A 17,457-nucleotide genomic window follows, 5' to 3' on the forward strand; every position below is an offset into this window, starting at 1 on the left:
GCTTGATATAGTGGACCTATAACTTTACGAAATGCACCTATAACTTTATATAATGCACCAATAACTTGATATATTGCAAATATAACTTTATATAATGCACCAATAACTTGATATAATGCACGTATAACTTGATATAATGCACGTATAACCTCATGAATCTGCTTTCATCTTAATGCTCAAATACTGCTGTTACTGCTAATATGTCGCCACCTCGCGGTGAAGACGAGTAATGCAGTTAATGGAAGTGTGCGCGGCGTTTGGCATGCACCCTCCAGTACAGTAGGTGGCGCTCAGCATAAATAAGGTGAGTTGCGACCCGCCATGAGATGAAGAAGTATGTCAGTGCGTCATGACGTCTGTTGTGAGACAGTTTCCCTCCGCGCTGACAAAGCTAGCCGGCCAGCTAGCGATAAGCTCTCACTGCGGGGCTTTATGAAGCCTCCGACCTCCATTTAGTACTCACATTGTACAAAGGGGCCGGTAAAGAAAGAGATATCTTCGTCAAAGGTAACGTAACAGGAAGACGTCGTGTCCGTTCGCGCGTCTTTTTTTGCTCATTCCCGCTAAGCTAGCGCGCTAGCTCGGCGGCTAACATGCGCTTGAAGGTTCGGATAGAACAATTTTATTTTTAAAAAGATAAACAAACACGTCGTGTCACGACCTTTTGGTTGGTGACGTGAAGGCGGTGGATTTCCTCCAGCTCGACGTGGTAGCGGAAAGTAACGCCGCGGCGAGGAAAAAAGTGACGTCATGTTTACTTTCAAAGCTTTATGGCACCGAGTGACGTCATCGTGTTGTGCAACGACGTGTATTTGCTGCACATGGACATTTGTCAACTTGTGTCGCTGCTGCCCGAACAAGATGTGAAGCAAGGGTGTGCCTGAAGGTATCGTGCTCCATCCAATTTCGATTCGACTCGAGGAGTTTCGATATCAGTCCAATCATTTTTGTGTGCCGACCTATCAAATGTTAAATTAAAGGCCTACTGAAATGAGATGTTCTTATTTAAACGGGGATAGCAGGTCCATTCCATGTGTCATACTTGATCATTTCGCGAAATTGGCATATTTTTGCTGAAAGGATTTAGTAGAGAACATCGAGCATAAAGTTTTCAACTTTTGGTCGCTAATAAAAAAAGCCTTGCCTGTACCGGAAGTAGCAGACGTTGTGTGCGTGACGTCACGGGTTGTAGGGCTCCTCACATCTGAACATTGTTTATAATGGGAGCCTCCAGCAGTAAGAGCTATTCGGACCAAGAAAACTACAATTTCCCCATTAATTTGAGCGAGGATGATATTGATAGCAAGGGACTAGAAAAATATAAAATAAAGTTTAAAAAAAAAGGCGATTGCATTGGGACGGATTCAGATATTTTTAGACACATTTACTAGGATAATTCTGGAAAATCTCTTATCTTTCTATTGTGTCGCTAGTGTTTTAGTGAGATTAAATAGTACCTGATAGTCGTAGGTGTGTGTCCAAGGGTGTTTTACGGCCAGTCTCTGAGGGGAAGTCGACGTCAGCTGCATGGACGGCGCAAGCTCAGCTGATCTCCGTTAAGAGGCGACTTATTACAACAATTTCCTCACCGAAACCTGCCGGTTGACAAGTGGTCGGGAACCATGTACGCTTGACCACTCTGATCCATAGTAAAACTTCACCTCCGGGATTTTAAACAAGGAATCACCGTGTGTTTGTGTGGCTAAAGGCTAAAGCTTCCCAACTCCATCTTTCTACGTTGACTTCTCCATTATTAGTTGAACAAATTGCAAAAGATTCAGCAACACGACTTTTAGCCGCAAATGGTGCTGCGCTAATATGTCCTGACAGTCCGTGATGTCATCATTCCGCGACGTGTTCAACAAGAAACTCCGCGGGAAATTTAAAATTGCAATTTAGTAAACTAAACCAGCCGTATTGGCATGTGTTGCAATGTTAATATTTCATCATTGATATATAAACTATCAGACTGCGTGATCGGTAGTAGTGGCTTTCAGTAGGCCTTTAACACAATTAATGAGTGTGGTGTTTGTTTGGGTCTGTGGGACCCGTTTTCATTTTTTATGGAAACAAAAATGATACAATTAATTTGTCAAACTGAGACTCACTGACTTTTCCTCATTTTTTGTTAAGAACATATATCCATCCATCTTCTTCCGCTTATCCGAGGTCGGGTCACGGGGGCAGCAGCCTAAGCAGGGAAGCCCAGACTTCCCTCTCGCCAGCCACTTCGTCTACCTCTTCCCGCGGGATCCCGAGGCGTTCCCAGGCCAGCTTGGAGACATAGTCTTCCCAACCTGTCCTGGGTCTTCCCCGTGGCCTCCTACCGGTTGGTAGTGCCCTATAACATATATAACATTAGGGTTTCCCACACATTAATTTATTTGTGGCGGCCCGCCACAAATAAAAAAAATTAAAATATATATATATTTTTTTTCTTTTCTTTTTTCGGCTTTTGACTTGCTCAACCGCTCATAAAAGCAATAGGACTCTGTCTGTGAATGGAGCTTATAGTTACATATTATATAAATATGTATATAAAGTGTTTTGTAAACCGACGACAAGAAATGTGGCGATCTCGAATATTACAAACCCCAAAAGTAGTGAAGTTGTCATGTTGTGTAAATGGTAAATAAAAATAGAATACAACAAATCCTTTTCAACTTATATTCATTGGAATAGACTTCAAAGACAAGATATTTAATCTTCACACTGAAAAACTTTATTTTGCAAATAATCATGAACTTATAATTTAATGGCAGCAACACATTGCAAAAAAGGCATTTTTACCAGTGTGTTACATGGCCTTTCCTTTTAACACTCAGTAAAGGTTTGGGAACTGAGGAGACACATTTTTGAAGTGGAATTATATCCCATTCTTGCTTGATGTACAGCTTAAGTTGTTCAACAGTCTCCCTTTGACTATTTTAGCCTTCATATTGCACCACACATTTTCAATGTCTGGACTACAGGCAGGCCAGTCTAGTACCCGCACTCTTTTACTATGAAGCCACGCTGTTGTAACACGTGGCTTGGCATTGTCTCGCTGAAATAAGCAGGGGCGTCCATGATAACAACATATATTGCTCCAAAGCCTGTATGGATCTTTCAGCATTAATGGTGCCTTCACAGATGTGTAAGTTACCCATGCCTTGGGCACTAATACACCCCCATACCAAAACACATGCTGGCTGTTACACTTTGCGCCTAGAGCAATCCTGATGGTTATTTTCCTCTTTGGTCCAGAGGACACGAAGTCCACAGTTTCCAAAAACTATTACAAATGTGGACTCGTCAGAGCACAGAACACTTTTCCACTTTGCATCAGTCAATCTTAGTTGAGCCCGGCCCCCCAGCTGGTGGCGTTTGAGACTGTTGATAAATGGCTTTGGCTTTGAATAGTAGAGTTTTAACTTTCACTTACAGATGTAGCGACCAACTGTAGTTACCAACAGTGGTTTTCTGAAGTGTTCCTGAGCCTCTGTGGTGATGTCCTTTACACACTGATGGCGCTTTTTGATGCAGTACTGCCTGAGGCATCCAGGGTGTGTCATATCATGGCTTACGTGCAGTGATTTCTCCAGATTTTCTGAACCTTTTGATGATATTACGGAGCGTAGATGGAGAAATCCCTAAATTCCTTGCAATAGCTGCTTGAGAAATGTTTTTAAACAATTTGCTCAGGCACTTATTGACAAAGGGGTGAGCCTCGCCCCGTCCTTGTTGTGAACGAGTGAGCATTTCATAGAAGCTGCTTTTATAGCCATTCATGGCACACACCTGATCCCAACTAGCTTGTTCACCTGTGGGAGGTTCCAAATAAGTATTTGATGAGCATTCCTTAACTTCCTCCATTTTTTTTGCCACTTGTGCCAGCTTTTTTGAAACATGTTGCAGGCATCACATTCCAAATGAGCTAATCTTCGCAAAAAATAACAGTTTTCCAGTGTGAACATGAAATATCTTGTCTTTGCAGTCTATTCAATTGAATATAAGTTGAAAAGGATTTGTTGTATTCTCTTTTTATTTACCATTTACTCAACATGACAACGTCACTGCTTTTTTTTTGTTTTGTACTTGGTGCCTTGTGTTGCTTTGTTTTTTCAGGGCTTGTGGACAAAGGACTTACTGACCTTGTTTGCTTGTGTCCAGTGAGCCTGTGCTGTCCTGCTAGCAGGGCAAGATGTTCAACAAGTCATTTGGTACTCCCTTTGGCGGGGGCTCCTCAGGGTTTGGCACCGCATCAACATTTGGACAGCAAAGTAAGTTCCACCTTGTGTTTCTTTTCTTTATCATTCTATGAAACAGACCGATCAGTCGGGCCAAATGTGATATTTGCGCTTTCCAATTAGATTTGTAGCTTTGTTCTGACTTCTGGCCATTCAGACACGGTCTTATCAAGGATGACTCAAGTAGCTTTGGCAGACAGACAGTTGGGGGCGACACTGGTTGGGTCAGCTAGGGAAACTTGCGGCGCCTATTATTATTTTTTAATCCTTGTGCGACATGTACTCACGTCATTTCTGTGTGCGCAGACACAGGCTTTGGGACCACAGGGGGGTTCGGTACGACCGCGTTTGGGGCGACCACCAACACCGGAGGGCTCTTTGGCACCACTCAGACTAAACCCGGTTGGTCGATTGTTGTTTTTTTGGTTTTGTTTTGTTTTTTGACGTGTCGTTGTCCGCACACATGAAGTCATGGTACCTGCCTTTCTCTCAATGCTCCGTGCTCTCATGCAGGCGGTCTGTTTGGAACCAGCACCTTCAGCCAGCCGGCGACGTCATCCACCAGCACCAGCTTTGGGTTCGGCACCCCCAGTGCGACATCGAGCAATCTGTTTGGCAACACGGCGGCAGGAAGCGGCGGCGGACTCTTCTCCCAGCAGAACAATGCATTTAGCGCCAACAAACCCACCTCCTTTGGAAGTAAGCGCTTCCTACCATCCGCTTTTGACTTCCCAGGATGGCACTTTGATTATGTTTTTGTTATCTTAGGCTTTGGAACCAGTACCAGCACTGGCGGGCTCTTTGGGTCAACCAACACCACCTCCAACCCCTTTGGAGGAGCCACGTCCTTGTTTGGAAGTGCAGGCTTCACGGCCACGCAGCAACCTGGAACCACAGTCAAGTTTAACGTGAGTCTTCCCAAGTTTTCTTCTTCATTTAGCCTGTAGAAGGAATGACAATATACCAGGTGGTCCCGCTGTGGTCACATGTAGGGCTGGGCCATCTGCATCCACGTCATCAAAGACATAAGTCGATAGATGTTTTATCTCTAAGTAACAATATATAAATAATACATGTCAGTGTTTATCTGTAAATAACAATATATCAATAATACATTTCGGTGTTTATCTGTAAATAACATATCATATATAAATGTCAGTGTTTATCTGTAAGTAACACTATGAATAATAAATGTCAGTGTTTATCTGTGAATAACAATATATCAATTGTAGTCATTGCTTATCAGTAAATACATGTCAGTGTTTATCTGTAAACAACAATATATAAATAATAAATGTCAGTGTTGATCTTTTAACTACAATACATACATATCAGTATTTGTAAATAACAATATAGAAATGACATATGTCAGTGTTGATCTGTAAATAACAATATATCAATCGTCGTCAGTGTTTATCAGTAAATAATATATAAATAATACATGTCAGTGTTTATCTGTAAATAACAAAATATAAATAATAAATGTCAGCGTTTATCTTAAGCTAAAATATATAAATGTAAGTATTTGTCTGTAAATAAGTATATAAATGATAAATATCAGTGTTTATCTGTAAATAACAATATATATCAATAATACATGTCAGTGTTTATCTGTAAATAACAATATATCAATAATACATGTCAGGGTTTGTATGTAAATAACAATATATCATATTGAAATGTCAGTGTTTATTTGTAAATAACAATATATCAATAATAAATGTCAGTGTTTATCTGTAAATAACATCATATATAAATGTCAGTGTTTATCTGTAAATAACACTATGAATAATAAATGTCAGTGTTTATCTGAATAACAATACATCAATTGTCGTCAGTGTTTATCAGTAAATAATATATAAATAATACATGTCTGTGTTTATCTGTAAATAACAAAATACAAATAATAAATGTCAGCTTTTATGTTTTAACTACAATACATAAATGTCAGTATTTGTCTGTAAATAACAATATAGAAATGATAAATGTCAGTGTTGATCTGTAAATAACAATATATCAATTGTCGTCAGTGTTTATCAGTAAATAATATGTAAATAATACATGCCAGTGTTTATCTGTTATAATAAAATATAAATAAATGTCAGTGTTTATCTTTAAACTATAATATATAAATGTCAGTATTTGTCTGTAAATAACAAACAAATGATAAATGTCAGTGTTTATCTGTAAATAACAAAATATTAAATATAAATGTCAGGGTTTATCTGTAAATAACAAAATATTAAATATAAATGTCAGTGTTTATCTGTAAATAACAATATATCAGTAATACATGTCAGTGTTTCTCTGTAAATAACAATATATCAATAATACTTGTCAGTGTTTATCTTTAAACTATAACATATGAATGTCAGTATTTGTCTGTAAATAACAATAAACAAATGATAAATGTCAGTGTTGATCTGTAAATAACAATATATCAAATATAAATGTCAGTGTTTATCTGTAAATAACAATAAATCAATAATACATATAAGTGTTTCTCTGTAAATAACAATATATCAATAATACATGACTGTGTTTATCTCACGCCGACAACACGAATACATCGGCTTTTAGCGTTAGCTTGTTAACATTTGCATTATGTCCACTGTGATTGAGGCTAATAACTACAGAAATGAAGTGTCACTGACTACTTTTAAAACATGTAATAAAGTAAATAGGATGTTATTTGCTAGGGATGCACCGAAATGAAAATTTGTGGCCGAAGCCGAATAAAATTTAAACGCTTGGCCGAATAATGAATGCAGTTTTTCACAATTGTTTTAATATAGCATAAATAGCCTAGAATAAATATTTAGATATTTTTTTCAAATAAAGTAATTTGTTATTGAATATTGACATTTTTTTAATATTCCAGTAGTCTTTGCTTTTCAAAAAAAGCACAGTTTTTCATTTATATTAGGCCTTCAAACAAAACATGCATTCCAAAAAAAAAATAAAGTGCATTAAAGTGGATAAACCCACAACAAATTAATTATTGTCCTTTTGGCAAAAGTCTGCTTAGCCACAATAGATATGATAATAATGTAAACAGAAGGCTTAAGTAAATGTCAATTAAGTGTGTGCTTGTAACCTCATACACTTATACAGGTACACAACATATCCCAACGTCACCACGTCACTACACGTTGGTTGATAGCGTCACCGCGTCAAAAAATTGTCACACGCCACTATTCGGCCTTGTTTTTAACTCATTCCACCGAAGGCCGAATGTGGCTTTTTTTGCCATATTCGGCCGAATATATTCAGTCCAAGTCCAAGTCCATGGTTCTCGCCCGGAAAAGGGTGGAGTGCCATCTCCGGGTTGGGGAGGAGACCCTGCCCCAAGTGGAGGAGTTCAAGTACCTAGGAGTCTTGTTCACGAGTGAGGGAAGAGTTGATCGTGAGATCGACAGGCGGATCGGTGCGGCGTCTTCAGTAATGCGGACGTTGTACCGATCCGTTGTGGTGAAGAAGGAGCTGAGCCGGAAGGCAAAGCTCTCAATTTACCGGTCGATCTACGTTACCATCCTCACCTATGGTCATCTTATCCTTTCATGACCGAAAGGATAAGATCACGGGTACAAGCGGCCCAAATGAGTTTCCTCCGCCGTGTGGCGGGGCTCTCCCTTAGAGATAGGGTGAGAAGCTCTGCCATCCGGGAGGGACTCAAAGTAAAGCCGCTGCTCCTTCACATGGAGAGGAGCCAGATGAGGTGGTTCGGGCATCTGGTCAGGATGCCACCCGAACGCCTCCCTAGGGAGGTGTTTAGGGCACGTCCAACCGGTAGGAGGCCACGGGGAAGACCCAGGACACGTTTGGAAGACTATGTCTCCCGGCTGGCCTGGGAACGCCTCGGGATCCCCCGGGAAGAGCTAGACGAAGTGGCTGGGGAGAGGGAAGTCTGGGTTTCCCTGCTTAGGCTGTTGCCCCCGCGACCCGACCTCGGATAAGCGGAAGATGATGGATGGATGGATATATTCAGTTACCGATTAATCGGTGCATCCCTATTATTTGCCTTCGTTCTACTCCTGTACTTCCTCCTTTTATTTTACATTCATCTAACAAAGTCTTACTAATCAGCTGAGGTCGTTGCTTTGTGTTTGGCTTCATACTCTTCTGTAAGAACGTTTAAATTTTGTTCACTTCTCGTAGGTTTGTGTAACAAAATGACATTTTTAAAAATCTAAACAATACACAAACACTGCAAGATAGTCCAACTAATCAGCACAAAGATGCCCCACTAAAGTTTCTGCAAGTGGCAAGTCGAAATAAGACCTAAACAAGTCGTGCTCGCACACTGTAAGGGCAGACGCGTGTTTTAGGAACCCACCCAAATGTGTTCAATTAATCAGCGTTCGACAGCACTGTTGCCACTGATAAGCTTCCGGGAACTTTTCCAAAAGTCCCACATTGCTGTTTGGAACACCAAAAAGTTCTCGAACTAAATCTACCCGGGTAGTTTTTGGTGGTGGGACTTTATTTACCCTGGTAAATGAGAAAGTTCCTGTGGAAAAGGGCCTATTATTGGCTAATTTCTGATCAACAGATCCTAATACATGCCTTTCAACGGTTATCACAGAAAAAAATCACTTGTAGTTCCCACTTTGAAGCGTGGTCCTTTGGTTGAAAAATAATTGATGGATTAATCCAGTGGTTCTCGAAATTTTCCACCAACTACCACGTCAGAAATCACTTGGCTCTCCAAGTACCACCATAATGACCGACATTAGAATACAGTAGCATAGTAGGCCTAAATATTCATTAAAAACATTTATTTTTGGCCAATGACATCACACACAATTTGAACAGTAAGACTGTTATAATATTGAATTGATTCTTAAGCGTACTACTAGATGGAGCAGTTTGAAAATCACTGGAGTATTCAATAAAAAAAAATAATTTGGTGGTCACACGTTCAAGTCCTAGACCACCTGGAAGGTGTCACCCCCAGTCTGTGACAGGGCAAAATGTGGTGACCGTGAAAATGAGTCCATATGGGACGTCGTGGCGCAGTGGGAGAGTGGCCGGCCGCAACCCGAGGGTCCCTGGTTCAATCACCACCTAGTACCAACCTCGTCACGTCCGTTGTGTCCTTGAGCAAGACACTTCACCCTTGCTCCTGACGGGTGTTGGTTAGCGCCTTGCATGGTAGCTCCCTCCATCAGTGTGTGAATGTGTGTGTGAATGGGTAAATGTGGAAGTAGTGTCAAAGCGCTTTGAGTACCTTGAAGGTAGAAAAGCGCTATACAAGTACAACCCATTTATCATTTATTTATCATTTATATTGCGAAGGTAATGTAAGTGATTGCCATGTTTCATCCTCAGGCCCCAACCGCAAATGACACCATGGTGAAAGGGGGCGTGACCACAAACATCAACACCAAGCATCAGTGCATCACCGCGATGAAGGAGTACGAGAACAAGTCCTTGGAGGTGACTTCTAAACTTTTTCGCTTCTTTTCCAAACAAAGGGGAACACAAAAAAATGTCAATGCCGCATCTGAGTACTTTAACGACCTGCTGGTGTTGCTGATGAGTTCGTTGAAGGTGATTGGTGGAGAATTAGTGTACTTGAGAACAAAAAAAGTATGGAAGCTTTTTAATTTGTTAGTACATTGGTACCTTGTACTCTTGTTATTTTTTTGTTTATCTACCTGCATCAGTGAAGCTTTTGAAAAGTTTAGAAGCCAATAAACAAGATGTCATGAAGAAATATTGAAAATGGGATGCAGTGGATGTATGCACTTTTTAAGAAAAAATATTTTCTAAAGGTTTAAACCTTTCATCATGACCGAAGTCGACTGTTGAAGTTAAGACTGGAGGCACATCATTTATTTACATGTGGAGGGGTTCACCACTTAAGCATTCATTTGTAAAAGCAATTTTGGACTTATTTGTGCATCGATAAGTCAATCAATCAATCAAAAGTTTACCCATATAGCCCTTATGTTACGTCCGGGTCTCATGTTTGTGCGCGGATCGTTCCCCCAAGATGCAGACGGAACACCGGAGGCAGCGTGCAGGTAGGACAATAATTTTCCGTAACACAAAAACGCAGGAAAAATACAACAAACACAAGACGAGCATGCACGGATGAACTAAGGCAGAAAACTAGCACTGGAAAACTAACCCAGAAACCCATGGCAACCAAGAAACAAAAACCCACGGGTGCTGAAGCAGAACTAATTGAGTCTTAAACTAAAACAAAACATGATCCGGGCAACGGATCATCACACCTTAATCACAAATGTCTCAAAGGGCTGCACAAGCCACAACAACATCCTCCACTCAGGTCCCACACCAGGGCAAGAAGTCCTGCAACTGACATATTTGATCGATGTTAACGAGTGTTGTATTGCTGTGATCTCACTGCTAATGGGAAAAATGATAAGTTTAGTTTTTGCAGTTGATTTTTCGGTACAAATATTTCACCGTCATTTACGATTCAGTTGTGTAATGGTGTGAAGTTGATATTTTGTGATCATTAAGCTAAATTTCTCAGTTCAGCAATGTTTGCTTTCCAAACACATGTAGCGATATCAAGATTCTAGTATTCTGTTGAGCCTACTTCCATAAGATATATAAATCTACTGTTAATACTATTGAGGATATTTTCTTGATGCTAACAAATAGCACTACAGACGCTACAGCGTGGTCATCCACGTCGATTTATGCACTTTGCTTTCCTGCACAGCAACTAAGCTTTTAGTTTCTGCCATGAAAATCAACAATGAAAATACATTTGATTGAACCAACAATCACAGTATTTATGGTATGCCCATTTATTGTCATTGCTCTAGTACAGGGGTGCCCATACTTTTTCTGCAGGCGAGCTACTTTTCAATTGACCTAGTCGAGGAGATCTACCTCATTCATATTTATAATTTATATTTATTTATTTATGAAAGATACAATTTTGTTAACAAGTTAATGGTGTTTAATGACAACACAAGCATGTTTAACACATATAGATTCCTTTCTTTCATGAAGACAAGAATATAAGTTGGTGTATTACCTGATTCTGATGACTTGTATTGATTGGAAACAGACAGTGGTGCTGATAACGTCCGCATTTTCAAATGGAGGAGAAAAAAAGTCCTTCTTTCTGTCCAATACCACATGAAAGTGGTTTGATTTGCCATCTCATTTGTCCAACTTGCATACTTATGTTTAAACACTTGTGACGGTATCAAGCCGTCGTGCAGGTTCCAGGGACCACCAAGGAAGGACATGACTTTGATCAGGTGTAGACTTATTTATTTTTCAATAAGCAAACTCTTTTGCGTGTAGCTTTTCAGCCTTCCCTGTTGTCTGCGTCTGCCTCTCACTCTCTTCCGGGTTGCATGCGCTGCTGCTTGTGTTGTCGTCTCTCCCTCTCGTTCCTTCGTTGTTTCTCCACCTCTCACCCTGACGTTCACGGCTGACGCCCTTTTAAACAGTGCGAGAGGATTCATTAATCGTATCCAGGTGCGCGATTCACGCACCTGATCTCGATTGTGGCGTCGCAACCGGCACCCCCAGCCTCGCCGCTCGCTCGCCATCCCTGCCGCCATCTTGGGCCGGGCTCAAGCGTACCCTCCGTCTATGTCTATTTTTTTAATGCCACGCTTGCGATCGACTGACACACCCTCTGCGATCGACTGGTAGCTCTCGCTCGACGTAATGGGCACCCCTGCTCTAGCACAACAAAATTTCATTTTCAAGATTAGACAAACGTGGTACAGGTAGACATAACAGGAACGATGATGGGCCACCACTACAGCGTCCTGTAAAAATGTTGAAAAAATGTAGACGCTGGAGAAGGGTGAGGTAAAAAAAATAAAAAATAGTCTGGGCTCCTACGGGGGGTCGGGGGGGCATAGACTGGGGCCGAGGGGGGAAAAAAACTTGGTAGCCAATGAGCACACGCAAACATTTTAACACAGAAACCACAAGACTTGCAACAGGGGGGGGGGGCAGGCATCCGGCCCGAAACTGCCTGCCACCAGCACGCTGCTTTGTTGTCCATCATAAAATAGCAAAGGCGTGGGATGGGGTTAGCATATGTAGCCGTGGTCCATGGTGTATGTGTGTTAGGCCTGGAGTTGCTATGCAAGTGGTGGCAAAGGAACAAGAGGTTTTTTTTTTTTCCCGGGTATTCTTGACAAGTAAGGAGTTTGTTTCATTTCGCTGCATTGTCCTCAAAGGGAATCTTGATGGAAGGGCCTTTCAACAAGATTAAAATTGTTGTTTGAACAAGCGAGAAGAAATTTAAACTTTACATTTGTAATTGTCTGTTTCTGGTCCTCAAATTCATCCTGCAGGGCAGGTGGTGCCATGTTATAATGTCTGAGTGTCCACCGTTCTGCCCGCAACCTCCAATCGTTTGTGGCAGTTTTAGGGTGACTTGAATGGCTGCCAGCCTCTTCCAATTTGTCGATACAGGGAAATCAGCAGATGTCCTGGTATCATGATTTCAAATAGGTACATATCGTAAACGTCCTTGACTGAAAAGGTCGGCTGTCACGCGACACTCTGCTTCTTTCAAGTGTTCGTGTTTGCCGCCGTTCCGACAGGTTCCCCTGAACCCGAGGTCTTGTCAATTTTGTTGTGAGGGCAGTTGATAAATTTCATTGTTTAGATTTTGAAGAGCAAATCAAAAAGAGGCAACGAGAAAGTTAAACAAGACCGGAAGGACAAGAGGCAAACAGGGCAGACACAGAGAGGGGAGGGAGTCTTTGGCAAGAGCCAAAAAAGGAAAAAAAAATGACTAGGACTTTACATGATGTTGGTTTATTTCCACCATCAGAGCTCTCCGTAGTTACATTTCGGCATAGCAACCATAAAAGATCAAACAAATGCCATATCTTGTCCTTAGTTGACGCTTAGTTCTGCTCATAATTAGTCAGTAAATAATAAACCTGATTGCGCCAAAGAAAGTTTGTCAAACAAATCAAATGTTCAAACAAACCGTTTTAAAAGAAGTGATGGCTGCAGACACAAGCACATTTCAACAAGATGAAAGAGAGATGTTTGAGAGCCATTTCCCTGGACGCGCTTTTGTCATTTCCCTGACTTTAATCTCTTTATAAACCACTTCTTTCGGGACTCTTATAAAAGCGTTTTCCTATCTTTCAATTTGAAAGCGGAATTTTTCATCGCAAACATTGACGTGTCTTCCTGCCATTTGATTTATCGCCAGGCTCAAGCTGTGCCCCCCACTTGCGTTACACCGCGACCAAGCAAACGCACTCAGCAATACCACAACCTTTTTGTTTTGTACTTTAGGAGTTGAGATTGGAGGACTACCAGGCGGGAAGAAAGGGCCCCACTAACCAAATGCCTGCTGGGACTGGTGGAATCTTCGGTGCCGCCGCAGCCACATCCACTGCCCCCACCGCCCTGTTTGGCTCGGCGGCGCCCAACAACAGCTTCTCATTTGGACAGAACAAGAGCACCTTTGGTCAAGGTGACTTGTGCCGAAGGAGGCTTGCTTTTTTGTTGATTTGTCACGCAAACAAGCTCACTTAAATCTCCTGTCTCTCCCTGCAGCTTCAACGGGAGGTTTCAATGCCACCACAGGGAGTCTGTTTGGCCAACAGAACCAGCAGCAAGCTGCCAGCCTCTTCAAACCCTTCGGCCAGACAACCACCGCACAGAGCAGCGGCTTCACCTTTGGCAACACCAACACCATGGGCCAACCCAGTACCAGCACCATGGTAAGAGCCAAAGGGATGCTGATTAGGGATGATCACATTTTTATGAAGTCCACATACCGTATTTCCTTGAGTTGCCACCGGGGTGCTAATTAATTTAAAACCTCTTCTCACTCCGGCACTTACCAAAGGCATGCGGTAAATTTAGGCCTGCGCTTATAAATTTGAGTGTGATGTAAGGATACCATCATGAAAAGCACATTTAATAAAAAAAAAACCATTATGGTCTTAGCTTTACTTATAAATGAAGTCCATGCGCAGCTCCTTCTGGTCAAAAGCATCGATAACTTGTTTAAAGAAGTCTTCCTTATCTTTCTTCAGTTTTAAAATTCTCTGTCTCGATGGAGATCTTCCTTTATTACCTCCTGCTTTGATTGAAAATCCAGTTTAGAAAACTGTTTTATTTTAGATATGTAATCCTCCATGTTAAAAGTGCAAGCGAGAGGAAAAAATAAACGATCGCTGCTCACTCTTGCTTGGTTGTCACTTCTTCTGCAGCCAAGTAGTCGCAAGAAGGATCACTAGCGTCCTCAACCACCTGGACGCGGGAGTCATTTAATGACTCATATTTGACGCACGCAGCTACGTTATATTAATAAAACATAGCTGCTTACTGTTCTTTTTAGCACATTCAATAGCTTGGACCTTAAATCCTACTGAATAGCTCTTAATCTTCTTCCCTTTATGGGATTTCAAATTATTGAAATCAGCCTCCTCCATTTTGTAAATGACGACAGGGGAAGTGTCACTTTTGACGTGACGAGTTTGACCCGGCGGAAATTGTAGACATGCACTAATAAAAAAAATATTTTGCGAAACGAGTTTGACCCAGCGTTAATCCCGAGCCCGCGGTAATGCTAAGCATGCGCTAATTAGTTTGCGAAACGAGTTTGACCCGGCAGTAATTCTAGGCAGGCGCATACTGTATACCCTGCGGCAATTCAAAGAAATACGGTACACTGACCTTCCAAAATGTGCATGTTTTTTTTTTGTTTTTTTACCTCGCACATATTTTAATTTTTCAAGTACACACATACGCTTTTCTACCATTGCAGGGTTCCTCCTTAATGAAACAGAATGTGGCGCATTCATTTCCGCCACAACTTTAAAAAAGCAAGTTGTTTTTTTCTTGAAAACAAATTAAAGAAGTCAGACAGTCTGACGCAATTTTTTTACTTTTATTCCCAAGCTTTTACCTAGTGACCCAATTCCAACAGATTTTACCTGCCTGTGCAAACACTTGCATTTCAGTGCTTTCTTCTCTGATCAGTATCTATATTATTACTGAAAAGAAAACTGGTTTTGTTTAGTAAAATGCTTCCCAAACATTTTAAATAGTGATGTACAAACAAGGCAACAAGACAACACTTCTCCTTTCTAAAGTAAACGTGTAAAGCAGATATAGATTATCTACATCAGCAGTCTCAAACTCAATTTCCTGGGGGCAGCTGGACGAAGAGTGCAAGAAAAGATTTCTTTAAAAAAATGTTGCATGCTCCTCAGCATGTTCTAGTTGTATAATGACGTTTCAAATTGTATGCCTTCTGGAACCGCAACTTTCTCTGTGCAAATACGACATGTCAGCGTTTCCCTGTGCTCAACAAAGAAATATCGCATCTCCCACTTTTCCTGGAATTGTCTTTGCACATCACTAACCCTTCTCTTCGCTGCAGGCTTTGAAAAAGACATGTTTGGGGTTGTGGATTATAAATAATAAATGGGTTGTACTTGTATAGCGCTTTTCTACCTTCAAGGTACTCAAAGCGCTTTGACACTACTTCCACATTTACCCATTCACACACACATTCACACACTGATGAAGGGAGCTGCCATGCAAGGCGCCAATTATACATGTATTTAGCCGACCCAGAGAGAATAATGTTATTTCCGCAATGTGTGTCGTTCCGCTTTTCCTCACTACAGCAACACGGCGGTCGGCGGATAATAGCCGGGAAAGTACCTGGATAGCGAGCGCAAAAAAAGGACGGCTTCCAGAGTGTTATCCGGCGTCCTATAGAAATATATGTAGTGCCCATCGTGTGAGGCAATGCAAATCAAACAATAGAAAAACAAACAACGGTTTGAATTGGTCCAGGTTGTCAGGACTGTTATTATTGACGGACAGGTGTCACAGTGTGACTGCGCCCAGGCACGTAAGAAAACCCTCGTCTCCATGGCAACGTCTCTGTCGCTTTCACTCATTTGCCGCTTTTCCACTAACGCAGGGGTAGGCAACCCAGAACGTTGAAAGAGCCATTTTGGAGCCAAATATCACAACGCTGTCAAGCGCCATTCATATCAAACTTGCGGGCCGCACTAACATGAAACTTTCATATAAAGGTGGGGGCCGCAAAATAACGTCTCGCGGGCCGCGTGTCTGAGATCCCTGATCTACATTAACAATATGATTTTCCTGAGTGGCTGCACAGAAGAGATAAGAAAAAAGCTTTGTTGTTTTAAATAAAAAATGTTATTAATCTGAAAATCTTTTTTTTTTTTTTTTTTTTTTTACAACCCTAGTGCTGTTTAATTTAGCATGAATCTGTACCCAGTAGTACTAACAGGATTTGGTCGGTACCTGAAAAAAGTCCCAAATTCGGTAGCTATCCCCAATATTAACCTCTTAAGGCCCAAGTTGTTTGTTTACGTGCTTATTTTATTTCTCTTTGCTATTTTGGCTTATGGGACCCTAATTAGAATTAAAACTAAGAATCATCTTTTGATGTGATGTACTTGTCCATAAGTAAAAAATGTGTACTTCATGTTTAGTGACATGCTAATTCTTATTTTTACACTTTTTTTCCAGATTCCATTGTATGTTATACTCTTCTGACACAACCAGATGGCAGTATAAGTGTCCACATACGCGGCCATAAGACCCCAATTCAGTAGTGTACACAATTTTGGAAATAAGAGCTAAAAGGTGCTGTCCATGCATGTGGCCATATAAGGCCTTTAGAGTTAAGTAACAAAATAGATAAAATGTTTTCAAGTTTAGCAGGACTGAGTATGTGATGTTCGTATTCTCAACCACCGCTTTTAGAATTAATTTTAAACGTGTATCAGTTGGCTATCAAAATCCTCCCTTTTTAATTCCCTCCTGGTTTCATTGGGGTGTTTCAGGGTCTGTTTGGCAACACAGCGGCGTCTCAGACTGGCAGTTTGTTCGGAACGGCTCAGACCAGCACCGCGCCCGGCTTTGGGGCCGCCAGCGGACTCTTTGGCCAAAGCAGTGGTGGCTTTGGGAACGTGGGCGCTCAGGTACCCCCATTGAGCACAGTTGCTGGAACGGTGTTGACGTGACACACCTTCACCGGGTTCTTTGTTGCCTTTTTTTTTTACAGCAGAGCATATTTGGGAATAAAACCAGCGGCTTTGGCACCACCACCACCAGCGCTACTTCCTTCGGCCCCGGCACCGGACTCTTTGGCAACAAGACTGCGCTAACGCTGGGAAGTGGAACCAACCCCTCAAATTTTGGTGAGTGCCCAAGGAGATATAAAGGTTGGAAGTTATGCGATATAATT

At 41.4% G+C, this 17,457-nt stretch overlaps 1 protein-coding gene across 5 annotated transcripts in view; it reads left to right on the forward strand.

Annotated features, from left to right (window-relative positions):
* The first annotated feature begins 324 nt into the window (after window positions 1–324).
* The window catches only part of nup98 (nucleoporin 98 and 96 precursor), a 40,265-nt gene continuing 23,132 nt past the window's right edge, over window positions 325–17,457 (forward strand). For 2 of the 5 annotated variants that reach the window (XM_061896910.1, XM_061896911.1), the window contains exons 1-10: window positions 325–507; window positions 4,153–4,262; window positions 4,536–4,631; window positions 4,743–4,928; window positions 4,998–5,137; window positions 9,561–9,668; window positions 13,503–13,683; window positions 13,767–13,933; window positions 17,054–17,191; window positions 17,275–17,410. In XM_061896910.1, coding sequence (XP_061752894.1) covers window positions 4,184–4,262; window positions 4,536–4,631; window positions 4,743–4,928; window positions 4,998–5,137; window positions 9,561–9,668; window positions 13,503–13,683; window positions 13,767–13,933; window positions 17,054–17,191; window positions 17,275–17,410 — 1,231 coding nt within the window. In that variant the 5' untranslated portion in view covers window positions 325–507; window positions 4,153–4,183. The remainder of the gene's footprint in view (window positions 508–4,152; window positions 4,263–4,535; window positions 4,632–4,742; window positions 4,929–4,997; window positions 5,138–9,560; window positions 9,669–13,502; window positions 13,684–13,766; window positions 13,934–17,053; window positions 17,192–17,274; window positions 17,411–17,457) is intronic. The other 3 variants (XM_061896912.1, XM_061896914.1, XM_061896915.1) reach the window with 2 other exon arrangements.

The sequence above is a fragment of the Nerophis ophidion genome, linkage group LG04 (assembly GCF_033978795.1).
Source record: "Nerophis ophidion isolate RoL-2023_Sa linkage group LG04, RoL_Noph_v1.0, whole genome shotgun sequence".
Lineage (NCBI taxonomy): Eukaryota > Metazoa > Chordata > Actinopteri > Syngnathiformes > Syngnathidae > Nerophis > Nerophis ophidion.